The 26,760-nt window shown below is 44.8% G+C and overlaps 1 protein-coding gene across 2 annotated transcripts in view; it reads left to right on the top strand.

The window, feature by feature from the left end:
* MNAT1 (MNAT1 component of CDK activating kinase) overlaps nt 1–26,760 on the top strand; it is a 129,037-nt gene that overhangs the window by 54,268 nt on the left and 48,009 nt on the right. For both annotated transcript variants that reach the window (XM_073638718.1, XM_073638719.1), the window contains exon 7: nt 21,375–21,496. In XM_073638718.1, the coding sequence (XP_073494819.1) occupies nt 21,375–21,496 (122 nt within the window). The remainder of the gene's footprint in view (nt 1–21,374; nt 21,497–26,760) is intronic.

Below are 26,760 nucleotides of genomic sequence, written 5' to 3'. Positions count from 1 at the left end.
TAAGGGGACAATTTTACTAATCTTATTAGTGGTCCGGCTATATAGGTCCTAGAACAACAATACAAATAATACCTGTCCTGTAGTAATCTGATGTTCAAGAGCTGAGAATTCAAATCCCATGCAAATCAGCCAGGAAGTGCATTGGGGGCTTGTTGATATATGCGAAGTGTATTGACATGCCCCCAATGCACTTTTTGGATAAATTACATGTGGCTACAAAGCTTGATTTTTTTTTCAGTATTTTTATTTTTCTTCTTTGAATTTAGTTATGGCTCTGTGAGACTTCATACAGGACCCATTCATGCAACTTTGTCATGTGCATGAGCCCTAAGGGCTTAGTCCTAATGAAAGGTGGGGGGGGGGGGGGGATGAAAGCGACTAATAAATCTCTGCCAAAATGGCAATTCTGAACATTTATAATCAGATGAAGAATAAAGTAGCATTTCCTTCCTATAAACAAGCCATCATTTCAGACTCACCCACTGTTAAAAGCATTGAGCCCGGAGATTAATTAGTAAACTCAGGAATGTGCTAGGGCAAATGTGTGTGATTGGCAGCCACATCTGTTCTAGCAACTGGTGGCCGGCTCGTCCCGCTCTCCTGCTCCGAGATTTCCAAAAAGGCTTAAGAGTTCTCAGCCACATTCTACTTTTGTAAGTTGGAACTAATTTGCTGCCTGCGAAACATCCCCGGTTTAATTAGGGATGGAACAGTTCAACTATTTCGAAAGGGGATTTATAAAGCGGCAGCATCACGAAATATAGCGATAAAACCGTGTGATTGAAGTCGTTATCTCGCCCAGTCTTTACGAAGTATACCGGACATATAAAATGTATCCGTGTCGTCTCAGGACAGAAGAGTAGATTCCTCCTGCTTTCTAATTACTATATTGATGTAGTTGAGAATTGGAGATCTACAACATAAAAGCATACACTCGGGCACTAATTTCAGATTAAAATGTGAATAGAGCCAGCTGTTACAACATGTTTTCACACGATTCGGTAAGGTAATCTTGCCAGTTCCTGGTACTGTCATTATTTTGTTAAATTCACTGTACTTAATGTGTGCACAGAGAATAATACCCCATTTGTAGGTGATTTCTCAGTGCGTTTTTTTTTTTTTTTCTTTTTAAAGGGAATCTGGCATCACTTTGCTTCCCTATCTGAGAGCAGCATGATGTAGGGGCTGGGACTCTGATTCCAGCGATGTATCACTTACTAGACTGCTTACTACAGTTTTGATACAATCACTGTTTTATCTGCTACTGATCTACCAGTGCTCTGAATGCTGAGCTCTGTATAACCCCACTCACACCACTGATTGGCTGCTTTCTGCACAGAGTAGACAGAAAACAGCCAATCAGTGGTGGGGGTGTGGCTGGACTACATGGCAGCAGTTCTACAAGTCCTCTAGTGATAATCTTTTTAATGCTTAGACAATCTCCAATAATTCTGGTAGACAAATCAATCCCTTCTTAAGATGGGAGAAAGTTGGGAGGAGCAGCAGAGGAAAAGCAAATTCCTTGAGACTGCTCTCTCAACAGAATGATGGCGCCATTTATGATACCTGTTTTTAGTCATTGGAGTGAAAATGGGACTGACATGATGGCTTAAATTAAAAGCAAGGGCACAAAAAGAGGACTAAAAAATCCTCCAAAAATTCTTGAATTAATAAAGCAAAAAAAGGGGCAGCAGAATTCACCTGCCCAGGTCTCAGAACTAATGCAGCAAACCCATATAATAAAGATGGGGGCAACACAGGTGCAAAATATTGATGAGACAACCACTCACAGACCTACCAGTTCATGGAGGGGGTGAATGCTTAGTATTAAAATTGCACAAAAGCGGCTTGTATAGCACGTCATTTCTCCGGGTGCAGCCGGGCCCGTCAGTGTTGGCCTTGTAAACTAGGGTGTCTGTTCTCATGGGGTGCACTCAGATAGTGCTGGGCAGCCCGCCTAATTTAATATTACGGGTGTCACTAAAAGGCTGTAAGCTAGACACTGTGCATTACCTGTGTGTGTGACCAGTGCCCTATATAAGCCAATTTTAATACTAAGCAATCGCCCCCTTCATGAATTGGTAGGTTGGGAGTGATTGTCTCATCAGTATTTTGCACCTGTGTTGCCGCCATCTTTACTATATGGGTTTGCTGCACCCTGATAGTGCATTAGTTCTGAGACTTGGGCAGGTAAATACTGCTGCCCCCTTTTTTGACATGATGACTGGCAGCACAATTCCTTGCTCAATTTAAAAGCAACAGCACAGTGTTATGCACACGCCCGGGCTAAGCGGCGTGTGCGTGGGATTGGTAGTGATTCCACTGGACCGTGCCGGAGAGTGAATGCCTGGAGGGGCGTGACTAAGTATTCACCCGATCCGACCAGGGTCGCACGACGGCATACGACGCCAGTGCACCAAGGAGGAACCGAGCAGAGGGACCAGGTGCTACTCCAGGACAGACCCCGGACACGGCTGTTGACCCACACAGGGGAATACAGGAACAGGCTGGTAGGCTGGCACACAGACTGGAGGGTATAGGCAGGCACGACTGGTATGCAGGCAGGCGGGTAAAGGCAAGCGCAGCTAGAGTGCAGACAGGGAGGCACTAGCAGGTAGGGAGGTACTGGCCGAAAGGACGGGCTGGAGCACAGAAAGGTTAAGACCCAGTACAGACTGGGTCACAGAACCGCAGATGCGGTAGACAACCACAGCAGAGAGGGAACGCCCGAAGCGGTGGGCAAGAACAGAGCAGGACGGGGCTGCAGAAGCGGTGGGCAAGAACAGAGCAGGACGGGGCTGCAGGAGCAGCGAGCACAAGCAGGGCAGGACTGGGCTGCCGGAGCAGCGAGCACAAGCAGGGCAGGACAGGACTGCCGGAGCAGCGGGCACAAGCAGGGCAGGACAGGACTGCCGGAGCAGCGGGCAGAAGCAGGGCAGGACAGGACTGCCGGAGCAGCGGGCAGAAGCAGGGCAGGACAGGACTGCCGGAGCAGCGGGCAGAAGCAGGGCAGGACAGGACTGCCGGAGCAGCGGGCAGAAGCAGGGCAGGACAGGACTGCCGGAGCAGCGGGCAGAAGCAGGGCAGGACAGGACTGCCGGAGCAGCGGGCAGAAGCAGGGCAGGACAGGACTGCCGGAGCAGCGGGCAGAAGCAGGGCAGGACAGGACTGCCGGAGCAGCGGGCAGAAGCAGGGCAGGACAGGACTGCCGGAGCAGCGGGCAGAAGCAGGGCAGGACAGGACTGCCGGAGCAGCGGGCAGAAGCAGGGCAGGACAGGACTGCCGGAGCAGCGGGCAGAAGCAGGGCAGGACAGGACTGCCGGAGCAGCGGCCAGAGGAGTCAGAGCAGGCTAGGCTGAGTAGGGGGGACAGGGCTCTGTTCACACGGAACAGACAGGAAGGGAAAGGCAGAGCCAGACACCCACAGGGTACTTGCAGTGAAGTAGCGAGTGGACCACAAACTCACAAACGGGAGAACAGAGACAACAAGCAGGAGTTAGGTACGAGTTCAGACTCTGCAGAAAAAGGAAGGGAACGGACATAGAGGAAAAACAGGTAAAGGATAGGAGAGAGTTCAGACTGGAACTGAGTGTACGGAGGAGACCGACACTGCAGCGGGATACAGGAGCGGGTCTGGGAATACGGCCCCCAGAGAGGCAGGATGAACAGGCAAGGAGCGTGTTCAGACAGGACAGACAAGATACAGGAGCGGGTCAAGGGAACCGGCCCCTAGAAGGCAGGAGGAACAGGCTAGGAGCGTGTTCAGACAGGTAAGACAAGATACAGGAACAGGTCTAGGTAATCGGCCCCTAGAAGGCAGGAGGAACAGGCTAGGAGCGTGTTCAGACAGGTCAGACAAGATACAGGAACAGGTCTAGGTAATCGGCCCCTAGAAGGCAGGAGGAACAGGCTAGGAGCGTGTTCAGACAGGCCTGGAAATACAGCCTCCAGGATAGGCAGACAAGAGAACACAGAACGGGACCTGGCACCTTCAGAGTGCAAGCACACACTGAAAGAAACACTTATGCTCAGGCAGGGATAGAAGGGAGCTGCTGAGCTATATACCAAGTGTCAGACAGCAATAGGCTGAGGACGCACAAGGGGTGTGACCCACAGCAGGTACAAAAAGCAGGAAGTGATCGGGCGCCGCCCTTAAGCAGCAGAGACAGACACAAACAGACAGCATGGAGGGAAGCCAGAGAGACACTCTGGACAGGAGATCAAGTGCGCTCTCTTGCACAGTGGGAGATGGACCACCATGCAAGGACGCCGCCAGGTATGTTACAGTACCTCCCCCCTTACGCCCCCTCTTCTTCAGGCCTGCCAGAATCTTCCGCAGGGAATTCGAGGACCAGTCGTTCACTGGGTTGGAGGGGGACAGAGACTTGAGGGTAATCTCTGCTTCGAGGTACATCTTGTCAAGCTCACAGGAAAAAATAGACGGGTTATCAGGTACATAATGAGGAAAAGTCACTGTCTCTTTGTTATCTGGTGGTACCCCGGAGGATTCAGGAAACAACTGGAGGTCCTCCGCCGGGTCAGAAGAGTGCAGAGGCTCAGAGAAAACAACTGCTTCAGAGTACACTAGGTCGGACTCACTGGAGGAAGCAGGCGAGGTATCGGGTACCGAGTATAGGAAAGTCTCTGTCCATTCACCACCAGGTGGCACCCCGAAGGGTTCTGAACACAACTGGAGGTCCTCCGCCTGGTCGGAGGGGTGTAGAGACTCGGGAGTAACCTCTGCTTCAGAGTACACTAGGTTGGACTCACTGGACGAAGCGAGCGAGGTATCAGGTACAGGATATAGGAAAGTCTCTGTCCATTCACCACCAGGTGGCACCCCGAAGGATTCTGAACACAACTGGAGGTCCTCCGCCTGGTCGGAGGGGTGTAGAGACTCAGGAGTAACCTCTGCTTCGGAGTACACTAGGTTGGACTCACTGGACGAAGCGAGCGAGGTATCAGGTACAGAGTATAGGAAAGTCTCTGTCCATTCACCACCAGGTGGCACCCCGAAGGATTCTGAACACAACTGGAGGTCCTCCGCCTGGTCGGAGGGGTGTAGAGACTCAGGAGTAACCTCTGCTTCGGAGTACACTAGGTTGGACTCACTGGACGAAGCGAGCGAGGTATCAGGTACAGAGTATAGGAGAGTCTCTGTCCTTTCGCTACCAGGTAGCACCCCGAAGGGTTCAGGAGACAACTGGAGATCCTCCGCCTGGTCGGAGGGGTGTAGAGACTCGGAGGTAACTACCACTTTGGGGTACCCATTGTCAGGCTCACAGGACGAAGCGGACAAAGTATTGAGTACCGGGTGTAGAGAAGTCTCTCTCCATTTGTCATCGAGTGGTATCCCGGAGGATTCAGGAGGCAACAGGGGATCCTCCGCCAGGTAGGAGAGGTGCACAGACTCAGAGGTAACCACAGCTTTGGAGCATCCTTGGACATGCACACCGGTTAAAGAGAGAGAAGCATCTGATGCCGGGTGCAGGAAGTTCTCCTGTGTGGAGTCTGGATGGGCAGAAGTCTCTTCGGGCAGGAGAACTGGTGCACTACCCACGCACACTACCCATTGGGGTTTCTCCGGGATACAGGGAGATGAAGCTTCAGTAGGGACTTCAAGGTTGGGGTCAGGAGGTCTCAGGGAGGACAGGCCCTGGCGTGACGGCTTGCCTCTAAGTCTAGCACGTCTGGACTGCCTCTTGAGGTTGAGAGAAGTATTCCGGAAAGCGTAGTCACCCTGAGAGGATTCTGGGTGGGCAGTAGTCTCATTGGGCTGGAGGACTATTGCGCTACCCACACACATTACCCATTGGGGCTGCTCCGGGATATTGGGAAGTGAAGCTTCAGCAGGAGCCTCCGGGTTAGGATCATCGAAGACCATTAGAAAGGCCACCAGGAAGGCCATTAGGTCCCGGAGGATCGGATCCTGTGTTTCATATAGGGGGTTGATCCATTCCAAGGCATCACCCGCCAGGTAAGACATCATAAAGGCCACTTTAGCCCAATCGGAAGGAAAATAAAGAGGGTAGGCCTTAAAGTGTAGCATGCATTGCTCCACAAATGCACGACACTGTCTTGGATCCCCATAGTAACGTGGCGGATCCGCAGGAACGAGAGCTGATAGATCCATCTGGACGGTGCGTAATTTCGCCTGGAACTCAGCTAAGAGAAAAAAAATTTATTTATTTATTTTAATGCATATATTCGCTGGAAAACTTCTCAGAGGGCGAAGGCCGTGGGGCTCAACGGGAACCATGTCCTGAGCATGCTGTTATGCACACGCCCGGGCTAAGCGGCGTGTGCGTGGGATTGGTAGTGATTCCACTGGACCGTGCCGGAGAGTGAATGCCTGGAGGGGCGTGACTAAGTATTCACCCGATCCGACCAGGGTCGCACGACGGCATACGACGCCAGTGCACCAAGGAGGAACCGAGCAGAGGGACCAGGTGCTACTCCAGGACAGACCCCGGACACGGCTGTTGACCCACACAGGGGAATACAGGAACAGGCTGGTAGGCTGGCACACAGACTGGAGGGTATAGGCAGGCACGACTGGTATGCAGGCAGGCGGGTAAAGGCAAGCGCAGCTAGAGTGCAGACAGGGAGGCACTAGCAGGTAGGGAGGTACTGGCCGAAAGGACGGGCTGGAGCACAGAAAGGTTAAGACCCAGTACAGACTGGGTCACAGAACCGCAGATGCGGTAGACAACCACAGCAGAGAGGGAACGCCCGAAGCGGTGGGCAAGAACAGAGCAGGACGGGGCTGCAGAAGCGGTGGGCAAGAACAGAGCAGGACGGGGCTGCAGGAGCAGCGAGCACAAGCAGGGCAGGACTGGGCTGCCGGAGCAGCGAGCACAAGCAGGGCAGGACAGGACTGCCGGAGCAGCGGGCACAAGCAGGGCAGGACAGGACTGCCGGAGCAGCGGGCAGAAGCAGGGCAGGACAGGACTGCCGGAGCAGCGGGCAGAAGCAGGGCAGGACAGGACTGCCGGAGCAGCGGGCAGAAGCAGGGCAGGACAGGACTGCCGGAGCAGCGGGCAGAAGCAGGGCAGGACAGGACTGCCGGAGCAGCGGGCAGAAGCAGGGCAGGACAGGACTGCCGGAGCAGCGGGCAGAAGCAGGGCAGGACAGGACTGCCGGAGCAGCGGGCAGAAGCAGGGCAGGACAGGACTGCCGGAGCAGCGGGCAGAAGCAGGGCAGGACAGGACTGCCGGAGCAGCGGGCAGAAGCAGGGCAGGACAGGACTGCCGGAGCAGCGGGCAGAAGCAGGGCAGGACAGGACTGCCGGAGCAGCGGCCAGAGGAGTCAGAGCAGGCTAGGCTGAGTAGGGGGGACAGGGCTCTGTTCACACGGAACAGACAGGAAGGGAAAGGCAGAGCCAGACACCCACAGGGTACTTGCAGTGAAGTAGCGAGTGGACCACAAACTCACAAACGGGAGAACAGAGACAACAAGCAGGAGTTAGGTACGAGTTCAGACTCTGCAGAAAAAGGAAGGGAACGGACATAGAGGAAAAACAGGTAAAGGATAGGAGAGAGTTCAGACTGGAACTGAGTGTACGGAGGAGACCGACACTGCAGCGGGATACAGGAGCGGGTCTGGGAATACGGCCCCCAGAGAGGCAGGATGAACAGGCAAGGAGCGTGTTCAGACAGGACAGACAAGATACAGGAGCGGGTCAAGGGAACCGGCCCCTAGAAGGCAGGAGGAACAGGCTAGGAGCGTGTTCAGACAGGTAAGACAAGATACAGGAACAGGTCTAGGTAATCGGCCCCTAGAAGGCAGGAGGAACAGGCTAGGAGCGTGTTCAGACAGGCCTGGAAATACAGCCTCCAGGATAGGCAGACAAGAGAACACAGAACGGGACCTGGCACCTTCAGAGTGCAAGCACACACTGAAAGAAACACTTATGCTCAGGCAGGGATAGAAGGGAGCTGCTGAGCTATATACCAAGTGTCAGACAGCAATAGGCTGAGGACGCACAAGGGGTGTGACCCACAGCAGGTACAAAAAGCAGGAAGTGATCGGGCGCCGCCCTTAAGCAGCAGAGACAGACACAAACAGACAGCATGGAGGGAAGCCAGAGAGACACTCTGGACAGGAGATCAAGTGCGCTCTCTTGCACAGTGGGAGATGGACCACCATGCAAGGACGCCGCCAGGTATGTTACACACAGTCATTCCCTGGGGCAGAGCATGCGCATTAAGGTCCTAATGAGCCGGACCATCGATCTGTGCATGCGCCACTTCCGGTGATGACAGCGCCTGCTTGAGATCTTGGGCGGAGGGGCAGCTCACAGAGAGGAGTGAACTGTCAGTCACTGACAGGAGGCCGGCGGTGGGAGGAGAAAGAGCGAGAAGCCGGTGTGCCGTAACTGCAGGCCAAGTCCCCTAAACTTACAAGCTCATTTGCACAGATATTCCCTGATGGATTTCTAGAAACGGGAGAAACAGACTTATAATACAAAGGGGTAGACATAATCAATATTTCAGATTCCTGAAGCCAGGCCATTGTGTGAGGCTACCCTATGGTGTTCAACCTGCCAATCTAACCCTAACTGGGTTGCGCTACATTCCTATGTACTTCTGAAATGAGATGTCAAGTCTGAACACCGCCTTTAAGTATTCCTTTCTACCCATTTCAGTCCCATTACATGAACAGTCCATAAAAACTTGTTCTTGGGTATATATGTATTTTTTTTTCACAAACACACTAAACATGTCTAGAAAAATCCTACCCACACCGTTTTTAATATACAAACTATACAGTCGTGCCAAGAAGCCACACAGCGAATACATTCTGGACATTTGCCTGAATTTGACTAAACAGGCTGCAGAGCAGCTGAAGTATAGGCGAGCCTTCCTCCGCCAGGACGTTTCTCAGACATTTCGGCTCTTGTTTCTGGCATCTTACCATCGGCTGGTTTCACGATCAGCTTAGTGAAGATCTATAGACAGAATATCTTCGGAGACTGGGATAGTGTTCTGGTTTCTTCCCTCCGTAGATGTTATTTCGGATAATAATCCACTATGACAGCTGTATAAAATAATGGGGTGGAGATGAACACGGTTATTTGGGCTACTGTTGTGCCTGAGAAAGTGCTGATATAACTCTCCAATGAATGAATATGTTCATGTCTGTACAGATAAAGCGACTTGTGTTCAGTGGCGTAACTTGAATCTCATGGGCCACGATGTCGAATCTCCAACAGGGCCCTCAACTATCACAGGTCATTAATAGTAATGGTCTTTTCATATGGGCCAAAAGGGACCTTTTGGACCACCTAGGCTCCAAGGCTCAACTAGAGTTGCGCCCCTCCTTCCTTCAGTCTGTCCACTGCCTTTTAACAGCTTTCCAAAGACGACAAGTAATAAAAGAAGCAAACTGATAATTCTCCAGGTATTTTCTGCTTGGAAAACACTCAGAACTTTTACAAAACAAGTCAGCGGGAAGGCTCAAAAGACACCCCCTGCGTTTTTGTTTTTTTTTGCTTGAAAAAACGGTAATTGTTTTTTTCATTGTTGAAAAGGCCAGTAAAAAAAAGGTTGGAAAAATGTGGCAATTGTCAAAAATATTGAAAAAGCACTTGGGGAAAATGACCCCAAAAAATATTGAAGGAAAAAAAAAATTAAAAACAGACTTTTTTTTTTTTTGGGCCGTCTGTAAAATACATCATGTGCACATATCCTAAATAGGAGCTGTCAGCAGACTAACGGTTGAACAGGTGAATAAATAGTAAACCTGCAGCAAATCGGGCGCCTCGACTGCCGACACTCGGGAGCAAAGGGAAGAGTTTGTGCAGCGCTCGCTGCAGAGACCAGAGAGCACCGTAGTGTCAGTGCCGGGAAGGCAGAGCACTCGGCTAGGTGATCACTTTCACTGCTGAGAATAATGCCTTAGCCTTTTCCTGACTGAGCAATTTTTTTTCTTCCATTTCTGTGATTTCATTTTTTTCCTCTTCTTCCAAAAGCCATATCTTTTTTTCTTTTTTTTTTCCTCCATCCACATAGCCATACGAGGGCTTGTGGTTTTTTTGTGTGTGTTCTTTTGCATGACGAGTTGTCTATTTTTCCTTCAATGTAACTGTGTGACTGCTTGTTTATTTTGTGAGCTGAGCTAATTTTTTTGTTATTGATATCCTTTTGCGTTTTGATCATTTTTAATTGCATTTATGATGTAGTAACATCAGCTGAAAAATCACAAATATGATGACTTCAATTTTTTATTTTTTTTTTATTTTATATCTTGATCAGACTTTTACGGACACAATGATACAAAGTTATGTTGATATTTTTAATTTATTAAATGGGAAAAAGGGGGGTGATTTTAAACTGTGAGATATATATATATAATGTAACAAGAAAACTGATCAGCACATCCTAAGTGTGAACAGGTGCCAGCTGCAGAAACTGCATAATATATATAAAGAAAGTGCAGCAGCACTCCATTATGGCATAGTAGAATGCTGCTGCGCTTTCTTTATATATATCTATATCTAGATATCTATAATATACATAATATAGATATATTTAGATTTACTATTTTTTTAATATATTTATTAAGGCTAGGGTTACATGGTGACTTTGGCTGTGACACCTATTGTGCGCCCAAGGTTCTCTAGGTGTTGATGCATCGCAGCACAATACACATAAGGAGGGTTGCATTTTGACCACTAGGTTACTGCAAGTTGCAAAAATCCGAAATATTGGACTTTGCAACTTGCTTGTTGCCATCACAGTACCCTCAGGGTCACAATGCAACCTGTCAGCGATACCTAGCGAATTTTAGCTGTACCAAGTGTTACTTGGGGGACATGGACTTGTAGTTGGTTTCATCGTTTATGCTATATACTGTAGCAATGCAGTATATAGTTTAAGGAAACCCGTCATTTTGTACATGCAGTCTGATCTGTGGACAGCAGCGTATAGAGAGGCAGAAGCTGAGTAGAATGACCTAAAGGATGATGGAATAACTTGTATTTTATTCATTGATATCCCTTCTGTTTGTATACATGGGAGTCCCGTGGGCGGCCTTGTCTTATCAGTCCAGTAGGCGGTCCTACTAGTGATTGACATCTATCTCTGCATGCACAGTTCTGCAGGGAAGACTGTCAGCGACAAGTTGGACCGCCCACTGGACTCCTATGCATGGAAACACACAATAATGTATAGCAATCTGATCAGCTCCTCCTGCTCGATGTCATCACGCCTGCAGACCAGATAAATCCTCAATATGTTAGGTTTCCTTTCAATTGATGTCTTCCTATGAAGCCCAGCCACAGGCAACATGGCAGCGATGGAGCCTTCATCATATTCCTGGCTGCCGAGGTACCCTATAGCCACCTCTGTGTGGATGAGAGCTGGTGCAATCTGCAAATTGTGCCATTGAATAGCTGCCGGCAGTGATAGCAGTAATTAAAGCGATAGACTGCAGCAATCTGGGCTCACTTCAGTCACAGCTGTTACAGGCATCTGCCGCATACGGTGTGCGCTCAGCTCAGCTGTGACGTACCATTACGGGGTTAAAAATAGGCTCATCCAAACACATACTGATAGGGAATGTAGATTGTGAGCCCCAATGGGGACAGCGGCGATGATGTCTGTAAAGCGCTGAGGAATTAATGGTGCTGTATAAGTGAGTAAAATAAATAAGTAGAATGGTGGTCTAACATGAAATAATAAGCCCTACTCTCCCACTGAACCCCTACTTGTTTCCTTTTCCAGCCATGGGGCATCAGGTGACTACCACAGCCAATCAGCAGTCACTAATTGGCTGCAGGGGTCACATTCTGTCTGAGCTGGAAGAAAGAGCGGATTGGCTGCAGCAGTCACCTGATTCCTCACCATTGGAAAAGGAAGCTGGTAGGTAAATATGTATTTTTCTGTATTCTCCTTCTTCTTCTTCTATAAATGTAGTAAAAGTAGTGGAAAATCCCTGTAAGAAGCAACACCAGTTTACCAATATCTTCTATATGACTCCATGTTTTATACCAGCATAGTATCCATGGGATCGATCACTACTAGTGCAAGATGACAGCAGACCTTCCCAGACACGCCGGCCCCTACGATAACGTTCAGCACAATGAATGGCATCAAGCTTCCCAAAGTGCTGAATGCTTTTTTTTTTTTAGCAGCAGTTAGTATGGGAAATGTAATCACAGCAGAAACCTCCGAGCACTCGGCTTTCCTCCACTTGATAAGGCTCATTAAATTCTGAAATAGGCTGTGCTCCACTTTATGGGCTTTAACTTGTGTCTCTTTAAAAGCCCGGCCAGTCCAGAATCAATGCAGCTCTCCTCCGCGCTGAGCCGGCCGTCACCTCCAGCAGCCGATATGTGATTTCCCAGGATGGCCTTGCTGCATTTTCCTATGTGAATATTCTCCAGCGCTCACCGCCGTCCCGGATCATTTTTGTGTAGATTTGACTAACAAAATATTCCCCGGTCATCACCTTTTCTGCTTTCTATCATCCACGCCCTGTATTTTTCTGTATGCAAATATCTACAGCACACACCATCTCCAGAACGTCTTTTAAACTAGTGTTATTTTATATTTTCCTTTCTTTTCTTTTTTTTGCCCTGAAGCCTTGAAATTTCCTACACTTTTTCCCAGCATACCAAAATAGAAAGCAGGAAGGTTACCCATTTAGTTCAGACTTTTGCTTGCTTTTGCAGCGCTGTGCAGGAAAAAATCGCCATATTATCAGCCATTTTGGATTATTGGACACCAGGGAGAATTTTTTTTTTTTTAATTAACTCACAATAATTTTGAGACTTTTTACAAATTATTCATACCTCTTTTAGTTGGGAAGTAGAGCTCTGCTGATTGACAGATTGGACCACCTCCATGGTGGCCGGTAACCTACCATGAAGCATAGCCTGGCTGCACGATCACAGCCAGGTGTATTATTTTTCTGAAATGTTCTGCCGTTTCAGAGAAAGTATACTTGAAGATCTGTCCAGGGGCCATAGCCGGAGATCAGACTAGTCTGGCTCCCCCTCCAGCCGGCTCTTCCCAGCATTTCTCCAGGTGATTGACAGGTCTCTCCCTTGTGTGTACATAGGGAGAGACCTGTCAATCACCTGCTACGGTCCTGGGAAGAGCCGGACAAGTCTGATCTCCGGCTATGGCCCAAGTATAATCTCTCTGAAACTCCAGAGCGTTTCAGAAAAATAATACACCTGGCTGCAATTCATGCTGCCTGCAGTTTGGGCAGCATGACTTACCTTAACAGGTTCCCTTTAAGACAGTGAGACCACCCCTTTAATGGTAATAGAATCTAAGTAGAGAATAAAACCACAAAAAAACCAACAACAGCCACTAAAAAAAAATAAAAAACTTGTATAGACTTGGCATCCCTGTCACTGTACCGGCAATCTAATATGGAGGTAGTACAGTATACAGTCTAAATAGAAAAAAATGGTGACAACCCCCCTCCCAATGAAATTCTGCTTTTATGCAAAATTTTATACAAATTAATGCAAACTTTTACATGATACCAAATAATGTCTAGAAAGTCAAAATAAAAAGTTATTTTTGTTCAAAGGAAGGGTACATAAAACAAAAAACTGCGATATTCTGTTTGTTTTTTTTTTAATCTTTCTAGTGGTCAGAGCCATGTTTTTCTGATCCGATGCCCCCAATCCTCACTGAGGCTTTGCTATCTTGTACCTGCAGCCGCCACTAGGTGTTCATAATAACGCTGCCGGCAATGAGCTCCCTCTAGTGGAGGCTGCAGGTATCCCCCTCATTCATCAACTCTGTCTTGCAGAGGTTTTGGAGCAGTGTATCACAAAAACAAGACTCCAGCAGCCATAAAGCCATATTATAAAATTAATCGGCACACAGTTTTTGGACTTATGATAAAAGACAGGGATAAACTTTAGGGTATAAGCGGAATTTAGTACCAAGAGTAGGAAGGTTGCTCATAGGCTGTAGTTAGGAGATGCTCCTAGAGCAAACAATGGGGCACACAGGAGGTGGTGGTCTCCTTCATTTCCTTCTGGTATTCGTCTCCATTTTTTACTGAAAGAGGCGTTTATGAGAATGGATCTCCTGGACGCAGTGTAAATACAGCCGGTCTGCCTACAGATATAGGGGGATTATTATTACATTTCAGGTATATGAAAACCATTGAAAACTTTACTTTAAAACATGGGAAAGCAGAAGTATTACCGTCCAAATTGCATTTCTCCCAAAATGTTGGGTCTGGCACAGCGCGTTTCTCGGTACAGTATTCCAGCCATGACCTCTCCACGCTAGGAGGGGTCTTATTGTTTGGTGGTGTCTGAGCATGGTCTATGGAAAAATATGTAGTATAGTATTTTCTTTGTGAGAATAACTGCAGGAAAATGGCTGCATGAGAAAGTGAGCAGAAAAAGTGCAGAGCGTTTCACACAATGCGGACCAGACTTCTCTGACAATTATCTGGGGGATAAAATTCCCATCTTTTTTTGAGCAAAATGTCTAAATTTGAAACCTTCACAATCAGTCTGCTGATATCGATTTTGATGGACAAACCTTTTGGTCCAGTAACTGGATGTAGCGGTCATGTGGCTGCACTGATCACGCTCACGGTGGCCTTCCCATCATCAGTGCAGGATTGGTGGCGGCACCTGCTGGAGTGGCGGGGGATTGAATAGGTAAGGGTTATTTTATTTTCCCAACACGTTTCCAGCTATAAGCCCATTAAGAAAAAAAATAAATTGAAAAACCCTTTTAACTTTTTTAATTTTTTACCCAAATTTATAAAAGTATTGATTTTGGGGACTACCCTACAGAGCCATTTACCTTGCCCATATCCTGCCATTTGGGCAGAATTTTGGTTCCTATATCCCTAAGTTAGGAGTTTGCTCATACAGTAGAAAAGCAGGCGTGTTTCATATATTAGTGCTCAGTCAAAGATCTATAAAGTCTGTAAATGTTTTGTAAATGGTAAAAAATGTAACATTTTCGAGTGTTTAGTTGCATCACTCAAAAAAACCAAAATAAAAGAGATTTATAATGTTTCACTGGGTTGAACACAGAGCTGCGCTAATGACATTCCCATTTACCTTCTGGCGCACTATGTTGGTTTTATTCGGCCGGCCCAGGGCCTGGATCATTTTTTTTTGTATCGGAGTCGTAACTGGTTTCCTATGTTTCTAATTTCCACAGTCCGTAAACTTGACATGAGAACTTGTGATGTCATTATGGCAGACTGGTGATTGAGTGCCCCCTGCAGGGCTGCGGCTCAGAAGAATGACCTCTGCCTTTGCCAAAGCCAATTAGGCCATCAATCACGTCATTTATTCGCTAGGCGCTGTTTATCTAACATGTCTTGTCACTGCATGTTTTTTCCTCATTATTGGTTGTTCAGTAATTTGATAGTTTTCCATATCCAAAGGGGGTTTGCAACCTTAACCTTGTTTAGTCATTAGGACCCAAAATACCTCTTCAGGCCTGGAAGGGTTAAAGTTGCGTCTTGCGATTATTGAAGCAAACTGCACCTATTCTGTTTCGCCTCTTTTCTCGCTATTCACAAATAGTATGTCTCCTGTGTCTTTCGGGGACAATGTGTCACTTCAAAGGGTTAATATTATAAATTACAGCAGCAAGTTTTGATCATCTTTATATTTTGTTTTTCAATCCCCCCTGACCATGATAATGTCAAACATAGAGGGAAGTACTTTGTCATATTTGCCATAACCCTAGTCATCACATGAAATCCTGTTATTAAGTGTGTTCCCTCTAAAATACAAAAAAAATAAATAAAATATATATATATATCCCATACAGTGGGGGAAATAAGTATTTGATCCCTTGCTATTTTTGTACGTTTGCCCACTGACAAAGACATGAACACACTATAATTTTAACATTGAGGGATAAAATATCCCAAAAAAAATCAAGAAAATCGCTTTGTATAAATTTAGATAAATGTATTTGCATTTTGCAGTGAGAAATAAGTATTTGATCCCCTACAAACCATTGAGTTCTGGCTCCTACAGACCAGTTTGACGCTCCTAATCAATTTGTTACCTGCATTAAAGACGACTGTCTTACATAGTCACCTGTATAAAAGACTCGTGTCCACAGACTCAATTAATCAGTCACTCTAACCTCTACAACATGGGCCAGACCAAAGAACTTTCTAAGGATGTCAGGGACAAGATCATAGACCTGCACAAAGCTGGAATGGGCTACAAAACCATAAGTAAGACGCTGGGTGAGAAGGAGACAACTGTTGGTGCAATAGTAAGAAAATGGAAGAAATACAAAATGACTGTCAATCGACATTGATCTGGGGCACCTTCAAAATCTCACCTTGTAGGGTATCCTTGATCATGAGGAAAGTGAGAGATCAGCCTTAAACTACACAGGGGGAACTTGTTAATGATCTCAAGGCAGCTGGGACCACAGTCACCAAGAAAACCATTGGTAACACCTTTAAAGTTTTAAAATCCTGTAGTGCCTGCAAGGTCCCCCTGCTCAAGAAGGCACATGTGCAGGCCCGTCTGAAGTTTACCAATGAACACCTGGATGATTCTGTGAGTTATTGGGAGAAGGTGCTGTGGTCAGATGAGACAAAAATTGAGCTCTTTGGCATTAACTCAACTCACCATGTTTGGAGGAAGAAGAAGAAGGATGAGTACAACCGTAAGAACATCGTCCCAACCGTGAAGCATGGTGGGGGAAACATTTATACTTTGAAGGTGCTTTTCTGCAAAGGGGACATGACGACTGAACCGTACTGAAGGGAAGATGGATGGGGTCATGTTATTGCGAGATTTTGGCCAACAACCTCCCTCCCTCAGTAAGAGCATTGAAGATGGGTCGTGGCTGGGTCTCCCAGCAAGACAATGACCCAAAACATACAGCCAAGGCAACAAATGAGTGTTTCAAAAAGAAGCCCAGTAAGGTCATGGAGTGGTCTTGCCAGTCTCCAGACCTTAATCCCATAGAAAACTTATGGAGGGAGTTGAAGCTCTGAGTTGCCAAGCGACAGCCTCAAAATCTGAATGATTTAGAGATGATCTGCAAAGAGGAATGGACCAAAACTCCTCCTGACATGTGCGCAAACCTCATCATCGGCTACAAAAAACATCTGACTGCTGTGCTTGCCAACAAGGGTTTTGCCACCAAGTATTAAGTGTTTGCCAGAGGGATCAAATACTTATTTCTCACTGCAAAATCCAAATAAATATATCCAATTTATATAATGTGATTTTCTTGTTTTTTTTTTGGGGGGGGGGATATTCTATCTCTCAATGTTTAAAATTAACCTACCCTTAAAATTATAGACTGTTCATGTCTTTGTCAGTGGGCAAACTTACAAAAACAGCAATATATATGCGCACATACACACACACATACAGTGGGTGAAATATGTATTGAACCGTCACCAATTTTCTAAATATATTTCTGAAGGTGCTATTAACATTACATTCTCACCAGATGTCGGTAACAACACATCCAAAGTATTCACCCACCTCGGATTTTTATTACATTACAACCTGTGTTTAAATATTTTTGTAATCTGATTTTGTGTGTGATGCATCAGTACTAAATAGTTTAAGTTGGTGAAGTGAGAAAAATATAGGCAGAAATTAAATTTATGGGATCAAATAATTAAAAATTAGCATGTACATGTCTTCATGCCTTTTGCAATGAAGCCCCTAAAAATTTCTAGTGCAAGCAATTCCCTTCATAAGTCCCATGCTTAGTGACAGGACGTCCACCTGTGTGCAATCTAAGTGTCACATGTCTGTCAGTATATACACCTTACCTTTTCTGAAAGGCGACAGAGGCTGCAGCACTGTTAAGCAAGAGGCACCACTAACCAAACAACACCATGAAGACCAAGGAGATCTCCAAACAAGTCAGAGACAAAGTTGTTGAGAAGTACAAGTCAGGGTTGGGTTATATTAAAAAAAAAAAAAAAAAAAATCCTAATCGCTGATGATGTTCCCCATCCCAGAGCACCATTAAATCCATTATCATCAAATTGAAAGAACATGGTACCACAACAAACCTGCCAAGAGAGGGCCGCTGACCAAAACTCTAAGCCCGGGCAAGGAAGGCATTAATCAGAGAGGCCGCACTGAGACCAAAGATAACCCTGAAGGAGCTGCAGAGTTCCCAGCAGAGACTGTAGTATCTGTCCATATGACCACAATAAGGACTCATTTCTGGCCACTTCAGAACTCTCCTGTGCTTTGTTTCCATCCATTTCTGGGGGCTTCTTGAACAATGACCCCTTGTTTGGGGTCATTGTCCTGCTGTAAGTAAAAAAGAGAGAGAACAGGGTACAATGGGTCACTCAGTAATAAAATTTGTAGGGGGGTGTGGGAATGGCTACTTAACCTTATGGAGTTGTGCATCTCTGCACAACCCCAGTGTAAAGCTCCACCAGCTCTGCTCCGTTGGTGGCTGTCATCTGCTTTCAGTGGCGTTAACAGGTCCTGATCTCACGATGGTGGGTCACATGATCAGGTTAGTTGCGCTTACCGCCGAAATGGATGCTCAGCTTCACCACCCACCCGGCAGCGTTCCGGAGGGGTTAGGGCAGCGCAGCTTGGAAACCAAGGTAGTGACTACTTAATTATCTTCATCCCACAGGTGGATGAACAGGTAAATGGAGGCCGCTCTACCGCACCCCAAACAGGGGAAAAAACAATCAGTGAATGTGAATAGCGGTATCAGAGCGCCAATAACAGGGCAAAAATTAAATTAAAATAACTGGTTTATTAACACACAACGCGTTTCGGTGGATAAGGCCACCTTCATCAGGTGTGACAAGCAGCAAACAAATGATCCTTATATACATTTGACCAGGTATACAATTACTTCAGCGGGACGGGGCTAAATACAGAGCGATATCTATATTAACCCCTTGAGTTCATTTATGCCCAATAGAGTAAACACTTTTATTAGGTACTAATTTCTAAAAATCCTAATAGGGTTCTCATAGATGGGATTCACAGTATAAAAACTTGCGAATCCGATCATCATAATACTTAATAGGATATATTGTTTTCTAACCCCCTATATTTTATATTATAAAAAATTACATACAGCATGGAACAATATGTGAATAAAAATTACAGTCACCAGAAAAAGGAAGGGGAAAAGGGGTAGGAGAGGAACCAAAAGCTCCCCTGCTGTTTTATATCATTGAAAATAGGAAAATATAATAATTTTCAATGATATAAACAGCAGGGGAGCTTTTGGTCCCTCTCCTACCCCTTTTTGACCATGACTGTAATATATACGCATATGTATAGTCTCTCTCTCTCTCTCTCTCTCTCTCTCTCTCTCTCTCTCTCTCTCTCTCTCTCTCTCTCTCTCTCTCTCTCTCTCTCTCTCTCTCTCTCTCTCTCTCTCTCTCTCTCTCTCTCTCTCTCTCTCTCTCTCTGTCTCTCTCTCTCTCTCTCTCTGTGTCTCTCTCTCTCTCTCTGTGTCTCTCTCTCTCTCTCTCTGTCTCTCTCTCTTTTAAAGTATGCTCCCTCTAAAATACTGTGTGTGTATATACAATTACACATGCATACATATATAATGTATATATTATGCATGTGAATAAATGGAAGTGTCTGGGTGAAAACTGCTAAATTCCTTTAAAAAAAATGTTCTGCTTTGTCTAAAATAAGGAATACTCGCCTACTAATCCCTACTGCTCCTTTTTCAAAGCTCCTGAGTCACCCACCTGTCCCTGAACTTCCTGTTCCATAAGATGGATTTGTGCTGCAGCCAAACACTGGCTGCAGTGGTGACCATCACATTACTGCTACAGCTGATGATTGGCTGCAATCAAAGCCACTGGGAAAATGGCTGTCAAGTGGCAATTTAAATAGTTATAGCAGCCCATACACCTTATATAACTGTTATTTCTCCTGACTCCCCCATTACACGCACACTCGGCTCGGTTGAGCGTGCATCTTTATTTTACTGGGGAGATGGTTCCATCTTTTGCCAAATACCAGTGCCAGGGGCCGATCCTCCAGGTGGAATAAATTACTGGGCCTGTAAAATCCAACATACCTGATCCTTCTTTCCCAGACATAAGCATCCCCCATACAGGTGGTTAGTGTCTGGGACCCCCGCAGTCACAATACCTGGGCATTGTCAAGCTTCCACTCTGTCAATGGAGATAGCTGAGAGCAACATTTGCTACATTGTAACTACCTTCCCTGACTAATTTACGCTGTTTCCCCTAATTTGCATATCCCCTGTTGGATTGTGTCACGTAGTTTTCTCCACACGATTAATTACTCTATAAGCTAATACTTCCAGGAACTCATTAATTGCTATCATTAGGATCAGAGATTTTAGGCTAATACTGTATTACTGTAAGAAATTAATTCCTTTCTTAATTGCTACAGATGTTCCAGCTTTTCAATATTTGCAATACATTAAAACGAGGAATACGACCATCTTATAAAGTGATGGCGTACTACTAAGTTACACTAACCCTTTTTATTAAGTTTTCTTGTAGCAATAGCCATATATTTATTGCCAAAAAGTATCCCTTTAGGACAAAGCAGAGAAAGCCTTTATAGGGGTTATATCTGTGATGGGTTGTCCCGATCCTCTTTTTTGGCCGTAGCATACTCCCAACACTACCATGCACCATGTGAACAAAAAGAAGACTGTTCTGACCAAGCACAGGCGCCTGGTGCACCCTTGGTGTGGCCAAGCAGTTATGTGCAATTTCCCACCTACTTGTTTTTTTTATCTATCTCTGCCCTCTGCTAGCTCCTTTTAGAGTGAGATCTGTCAAGGAAGTGAAGAAAGATAAATCGAAAACAAGTAGGTGGGAAAGTGCACTGAACCGTTTGGCCACACCAAGGGTGCACCAAGTGTGCCTGTGCTTGGTTTGTGCTGACACACCCCCTTCAGTGATTGAATGGAGATAAAAAATCCCTGAACAAGAGAGAATGGAAGTCGCCTTTAACATTTCCATAGGGAAAGTTTCTGCCTCTGTTCTGCCAATCTGCCCATTTAAGACCGAATTCAGACGTCTATGTATCATGGTCCGAGTCCAGTCTGCGATGCACTGACCGACCACAGATCTCCTGACTGGACTTGACAGTCTATGTGAAGCTGTCGGGTTTGGGCCAGGAGACCCATGGCCGGTCTGTACTCGGACCATGATATATGGACGGCTTAAGAGGGAGAATAAAAAAACAAAACAAAAAAAAAACAGCGAAAAGTACAGTTGAGAGAGAATTCTAAATCTTATATACCGGGACCATGGACAGATTCTTGAAATAAAAGCTGCCATCTTGTACCGGCCTGATCAATGCACAAAACTTTTATTGATTTACGGTTTAGGATTCAGTTCTTACAAAAAATTTATGTATTTATTTGTGTTCTTTTTTCATGTTTTTGTAGGGTCAGCATGTTTCTTCTGTGCCAGTTTCAAAACTGGAGGAAACTTTGTATCGGTATCAACCTGTTAACATAGAAATGTACGGTCCTCCAGTACCCGAAATAGAAGTGCTGAGTCGAATGGGGTAAGTGTATTTTTTTTTTCTGTTCATACATGGGCCAACAACTTGGAATCATTCACAGACATACACCGTCTTTAGGAAACAGAGTGTCAAATATATACATGGTTAATTGGCGAACATCTGGTTCAGTAAACAATGTGCCGACCGTAGGACGTGTAGAATTTTACTGTGACGTAAGTGAAGCTTTTAGAGCTTTGTAAGTCAACCTTACACTTTGTAAAATAAGCCCTAAACATTTTAACACATTCTGCGGTTTCTACTAGAAAACATTTCTGAGGGAGCTCTGAAAACCTAAACCTCGCTTGTAGTTAAGGCATGGTTCAATCTAAAATAAAATGAAAAAATATCTAAAAGCCGTAAGCCGCCATGTTGGTCTTGTGGATGAAGTCTTCAAAAACATTTGTTTTGAGCCTTAAAACACTTGTCTCGCTTCCATTACCACACCTCGTCGTCTTCCTTCTTGCATGAGGACAAATTGTCCATAGTGACGACACTTCGGTAAGTTCCGCAGACATTGCGTGGCTGCAGCGGTGGCGACACTGGACTGAAACGGCCATGGCATGAGATTGGCCTCTGCAGTCACTTGAGGTGTCGTACATAAGGAACATGAAGAGAGGGGAGGTGTAGGAAATTGGAAGTTGTGGACTGGAGAAGAAGTGGTAAGGTTGTTAGAATTTATCTTTGAGGCCCCTCCAAAACTTTTTCAACCCCCTTTAATGTTTTCTACTGCCAAATTACCCATCTTCTAACGTGCAATAGATGAGACCCTAATTTAATGGCTTGTTCGTGCTGTCAATCAGTTCAACCTAGAAACGCGTTGGAAATAAACTATTTCTATTATCTGAATCCTGTGATTTCATATCCAGCAGCTCAGCACACCCGCATTTCTCCCTTTGGTACATAGTGAGGAAAGAGGCCGAGACACACGTACAGATGGTGCTGCTGCTTTCCTGCAAGTTTTCTATTTAACTCCAGTGCTGGCTTCACATCTACCCTGCTCAGTACTGTTGTATGTGTATAGTTATGGGATACAGATCTTGAACAGATTTACTGCATCACCCCATTGACTTCAGTGAAGCTCTGATACAGCAGGTGGCTCAGTGTGGACACGGATATGTTGAGATTCCCAGATATCAGACTCCCCATGATCATGGAGTAATAACATGCCCTATAGATATGCCTTCTTTTTTTATAATGGGAATACTCCTTTTAAACTTCTTCCCTTTGGGAAATTACTTCAGTTTCCCTCGTATAGAAGTACAAATCCTCTGCTTTCATAAGATCTCTGCCCCCTCTAAATATGTAACATGTAAAGAGTCTAACAATTTTTGATTGATTGCCAACACGTTAGATAGCATTAGGCCGAAGACTAGTTTGGTTGATGGCCATCTCTCCTGACCCATACACTCTGAGTGAACGTACATGTGCTTTCAATGGGGAGAGTGGAGTAAAATGCTTTCAGACAGAGGCTAATCTCCCACAGACAAGAGAGCTGTAATCTAACATGCCCCATCAGGGCCCACTAACCCGTCATGGTACATGATGGAGGCATCAGATGGCAATGTTGTTACTCTACATTAGAGAGCATAGATGGGTTTTTTAATTCAGTGAATTTATTTGGGGTTATTAGGGGTTTGAGTGTATTTTTAGTAATACGTAATATTACAGGTTTATATGTACGTGATGGTGTTTAGCCATGCCAAGGGTGCACCGAGCCCGAATAGGTGTAAATGTGGAAAATAATTGTACCTATTAGATCTGACAATAAAAATAGTAGTGAGTAATAGCAGGGAAAAATATCAAGGCTTTTATTTTCATCTTGTACATTAATGGCATACCCAGAGGATAAATATATTCGATGTATATAGTTATCCAGTGAGGAAGATTGGGTGGACGAAAAGGATTCCTCTCAATTAGACTAAAAATAATGAGATATTTTAAGTGCTAATGATTCAATGTGTTCGACCTCAAGGCTGTAGGTCTGGGGGGGGGGGACGACAAAAAACATGCGCAGATCTGAGTGTAGATTGTGTGTGTGTGTATATGTATATGTATATATATATATATATATATATATATATATATATATATATATATATATATATATATATATATATATATATATATATATATATATACATATACATATACACAGTTATATGAAAAAGTTTGGGCACCCCTATTAATCTTAAGCTTAATGTTTTATAAAAATTGGTGTTTTTGCAACAGCTATTTCAGTTTGATATATGTAATAACTGTTGGACACAGTAATGTTTCTGCCTTGAAATGAGGTTTATTGCACTAACAGAAAATGTGCAATCTGCATTCAAACAAAATTTGGCAAGTGCAAAAGTATGGGCACCCTTATCATTTTCTTGTTTTAAATACTCCTACCTACTTTTTACTGACTTACTAAAGCACTTTTTTGGTTTTTGTAACCTCATTGAGCTTTGAACTTCATAGCCAGGTGTATGCAATCATGAGAAAAGCTACTTAAAGTGGCCACTTGCAAGTTGTTCTCCTGTTTGAATTTCCTCTGAAGAGTGGCATCATGGGCTCCTCAAAACAACTGTCAAATGATCTGAAAACAAAGATTATTCAACATAGTTGTTCAGGGGAAGGATACAAAAAGCTGTCTCAGAGATTTAACCTGTCCGTTTCCACTGTGAGGAACATAGTAAGGAAATGGAAGAACACAGGGACAGTTCTTGTTAAGGCCAGAAGTGGCAGGCCAAGAAAAACATCAGAAAGGCAGAGAAGAAGAATGGTGAGATCAGTCAAGGACAATCCTCAGACCACCTCCAGTGAGCTGCAGCATCAACTTGCTGCAGATGGTGTCACTGTGCATCGGTCAACTATACAACGCACTTTGCACAAGGAGAAGCTATATGGGAGAGTGATGCGAAAGAAGCCGTTTCTGCAAGCACGCCACAAACAGAGTCGGCTGAGGTATGCAACAGCACATTTGGAGAAGCCAATTTCCTTTGGGAAGAAGGTCCTGTGGACTGATGAAACCAAGATTGAGTTGTTTGGTCATACAAAAAGGCGTTATGCATGGCAGCAAAAAAACACAGCATTCCAAGAAAAGCACTTGCTACCCACAGTAAAATTTGGTGGAGGTTCCATCATGCTTTGGGGCTGTGTGGCCAATGCCGGCACCGGGAATCTTGTTAAAGTTGAGGGACGCATGGATTCCACTCAGTATCAGCAGATTCTTGACAATAATGTTCAAGAATCAGTGACAAAGTTGAAGTTACGCAGGGGATGGATCTTTCAGCAAGACAATGATCCAAAACACCGCTCCAAATCTACTTAGGCATTCATGCAGAGGAACAATTACAATGTTCTGGAATGGCCATCCCAGTCCCCAGACCTGAATATCATTGAACATCTGTGGGATCATTTGAAGAGGGCTGTTCATGCTCGGCGACCATCAAACTTAACTGAACTGGAATTGTTTTGTAAAGAGGAATGGTCAAAAATACCTTCATCCAGGATCCAGGAAATCATTAAAAGCTACAGGAAGCGACTAGAGGCTGTTATTTTTGCAAAAGGAGGATCTACTAAATATTAATGTCACTTTTCTGGTGAGGTGCCCATACTTATGCACCTGTCAAATTTTGTTTGAATGCAGATTGCACATTTTCTGTTAGTACAATAAACCTCATTTCAAGGCAGAAACATTACTGTGTCCAACAGTTATTACATATATCAAACTGAAATAGCTGTTGCAAAAACACCAATTTTTATAAAACATTAAGCTTAAGATTAATAGGGGTGCCCAAACTTTTTCATATAACTGTATATATAATATGAAAAAAGAAGAAAAGTGAACTGCTGACCTTTAGCAGATCTTGTATCAAGGCTTATCGACCAATGCTGGTCTAATGTAGGTATCTGGTCCCACCGGTATGCAGCTTCTGTCCGGATTGAACGGATCCCCCAGCTGGAGTCCGTAGGAATGAGATTCAGAGTGGGTATCCGGCTGAATAAGCGTTCCCAGGGTCACAAGGATTGATTATCCAAAAAAGATTTTCATCTTCAGAGAATTTATTCAAGTTATAAATAAATGATACATAAAACTAATATATATAAAACAACGCGTTTTGACTAGTAAAATAAAAGATGTATAGCCTTCCTCAGGTCTAATGCAGGAGAGTCAATAGTGGTGGTTATATGGTCAGTGTAAACCCACCTAATGAGATGATTATCCTAATCACATGTAAATTAGTTTTAGTTGGCACACCCAAATCCCATTCTATAGAGACTCAGCTTTCTAAGAGTAAAGATTTTCCGGCATATCCTTCTGATTATAAAATATGCAAATATTTATAATGCATTAGACCTGAGGAAGGCTATACATCTTTTATTTTAATAGCCGAAACGCGTTGTGTTATATATTAGTTTTATGTATCATTTATTTATAACTTGAATAAATTCTCTGAAGAAGAAAATCTTTTTTGGATAATCAATCCTTGTGACCCTGGGAGCGCTTATTCAGCCGGATACCCACTCTGAATCTCATTCCTACGGACTCCAGCTGGGGGATCCGTTCAATCCAGATAAAAGCTGCATACCGGTGGGACCAGATACCTACATTAGACCAGAATTGGTCGAAAAGCCTTGATACAAGATCTGCCAAAGAAAATCTTTTTTGGATATTCATTCCTTGTGACCCTGGGAGCGCTCATTTAGCCGGATATCCATTCCGAATCTTAAGTGCTAATGAGATATTTTAAGTGCTAAGTATCTCACTATTTTTAGATCTACAGGATATGTTGTAAAAATATAGTAAATTCTTATCCCACTAATTGACCTGCAACTATCTCGAGAACCGGTCAGTGGAGAGATGGTTAGAATTTCCATGCAAATGAATGGGACTTCAGACCACCTCACCATTGGGAGTAGTGGGCGAAAGGGCTCGGTTCTCACAATAAATGCTGTGGCTATGCCATAAATGTACAAGATGGGAATAAGCCTTTTGATCGGATCTGAGATTTATCACTAGTAGACACGATGTACAATAAAAAGCTCTTTGAGTTCATGGCTTCAAAAATTACCAGGCTCATACTTCGTTGTTACCATCAGATTCTTCTTCTGAACTGTTTTCAGCGTTTCCAAAATCTGATATCTACTCTGATCAAAGTAACATTTTTGAGAAACCAGCTAGAAGATGTTTGATGATGCTAATGATGTTGGAAAGGGTTACAAAACCATGTCTAAAAAGTGTGGCCTCCATCAGTCCATTGTCAGCCAAATAGCTTCCA

This window comes from Phyllobates terribilis, unplaced genomic scaffold (assembly GCF_046119375.1).
Source record: "Phyllobates terribilis strain yellow unplaced genomic scaffold, ASM4611937v1 Scaffold_7__3_contigs__length_470593459, whole genome shotgun sequence".
Taxonomy (NCBI): Eukaryota; Metazoa; Chordata; class Amphibia; order Anura; family Dendrobatidae; genus Phyllobates; species Phyllobates terribilis.
Note: the sequence above shows the minus strand (reverse complement) of the source record. Positions and strands in the feature narration are given on the sequence as shown.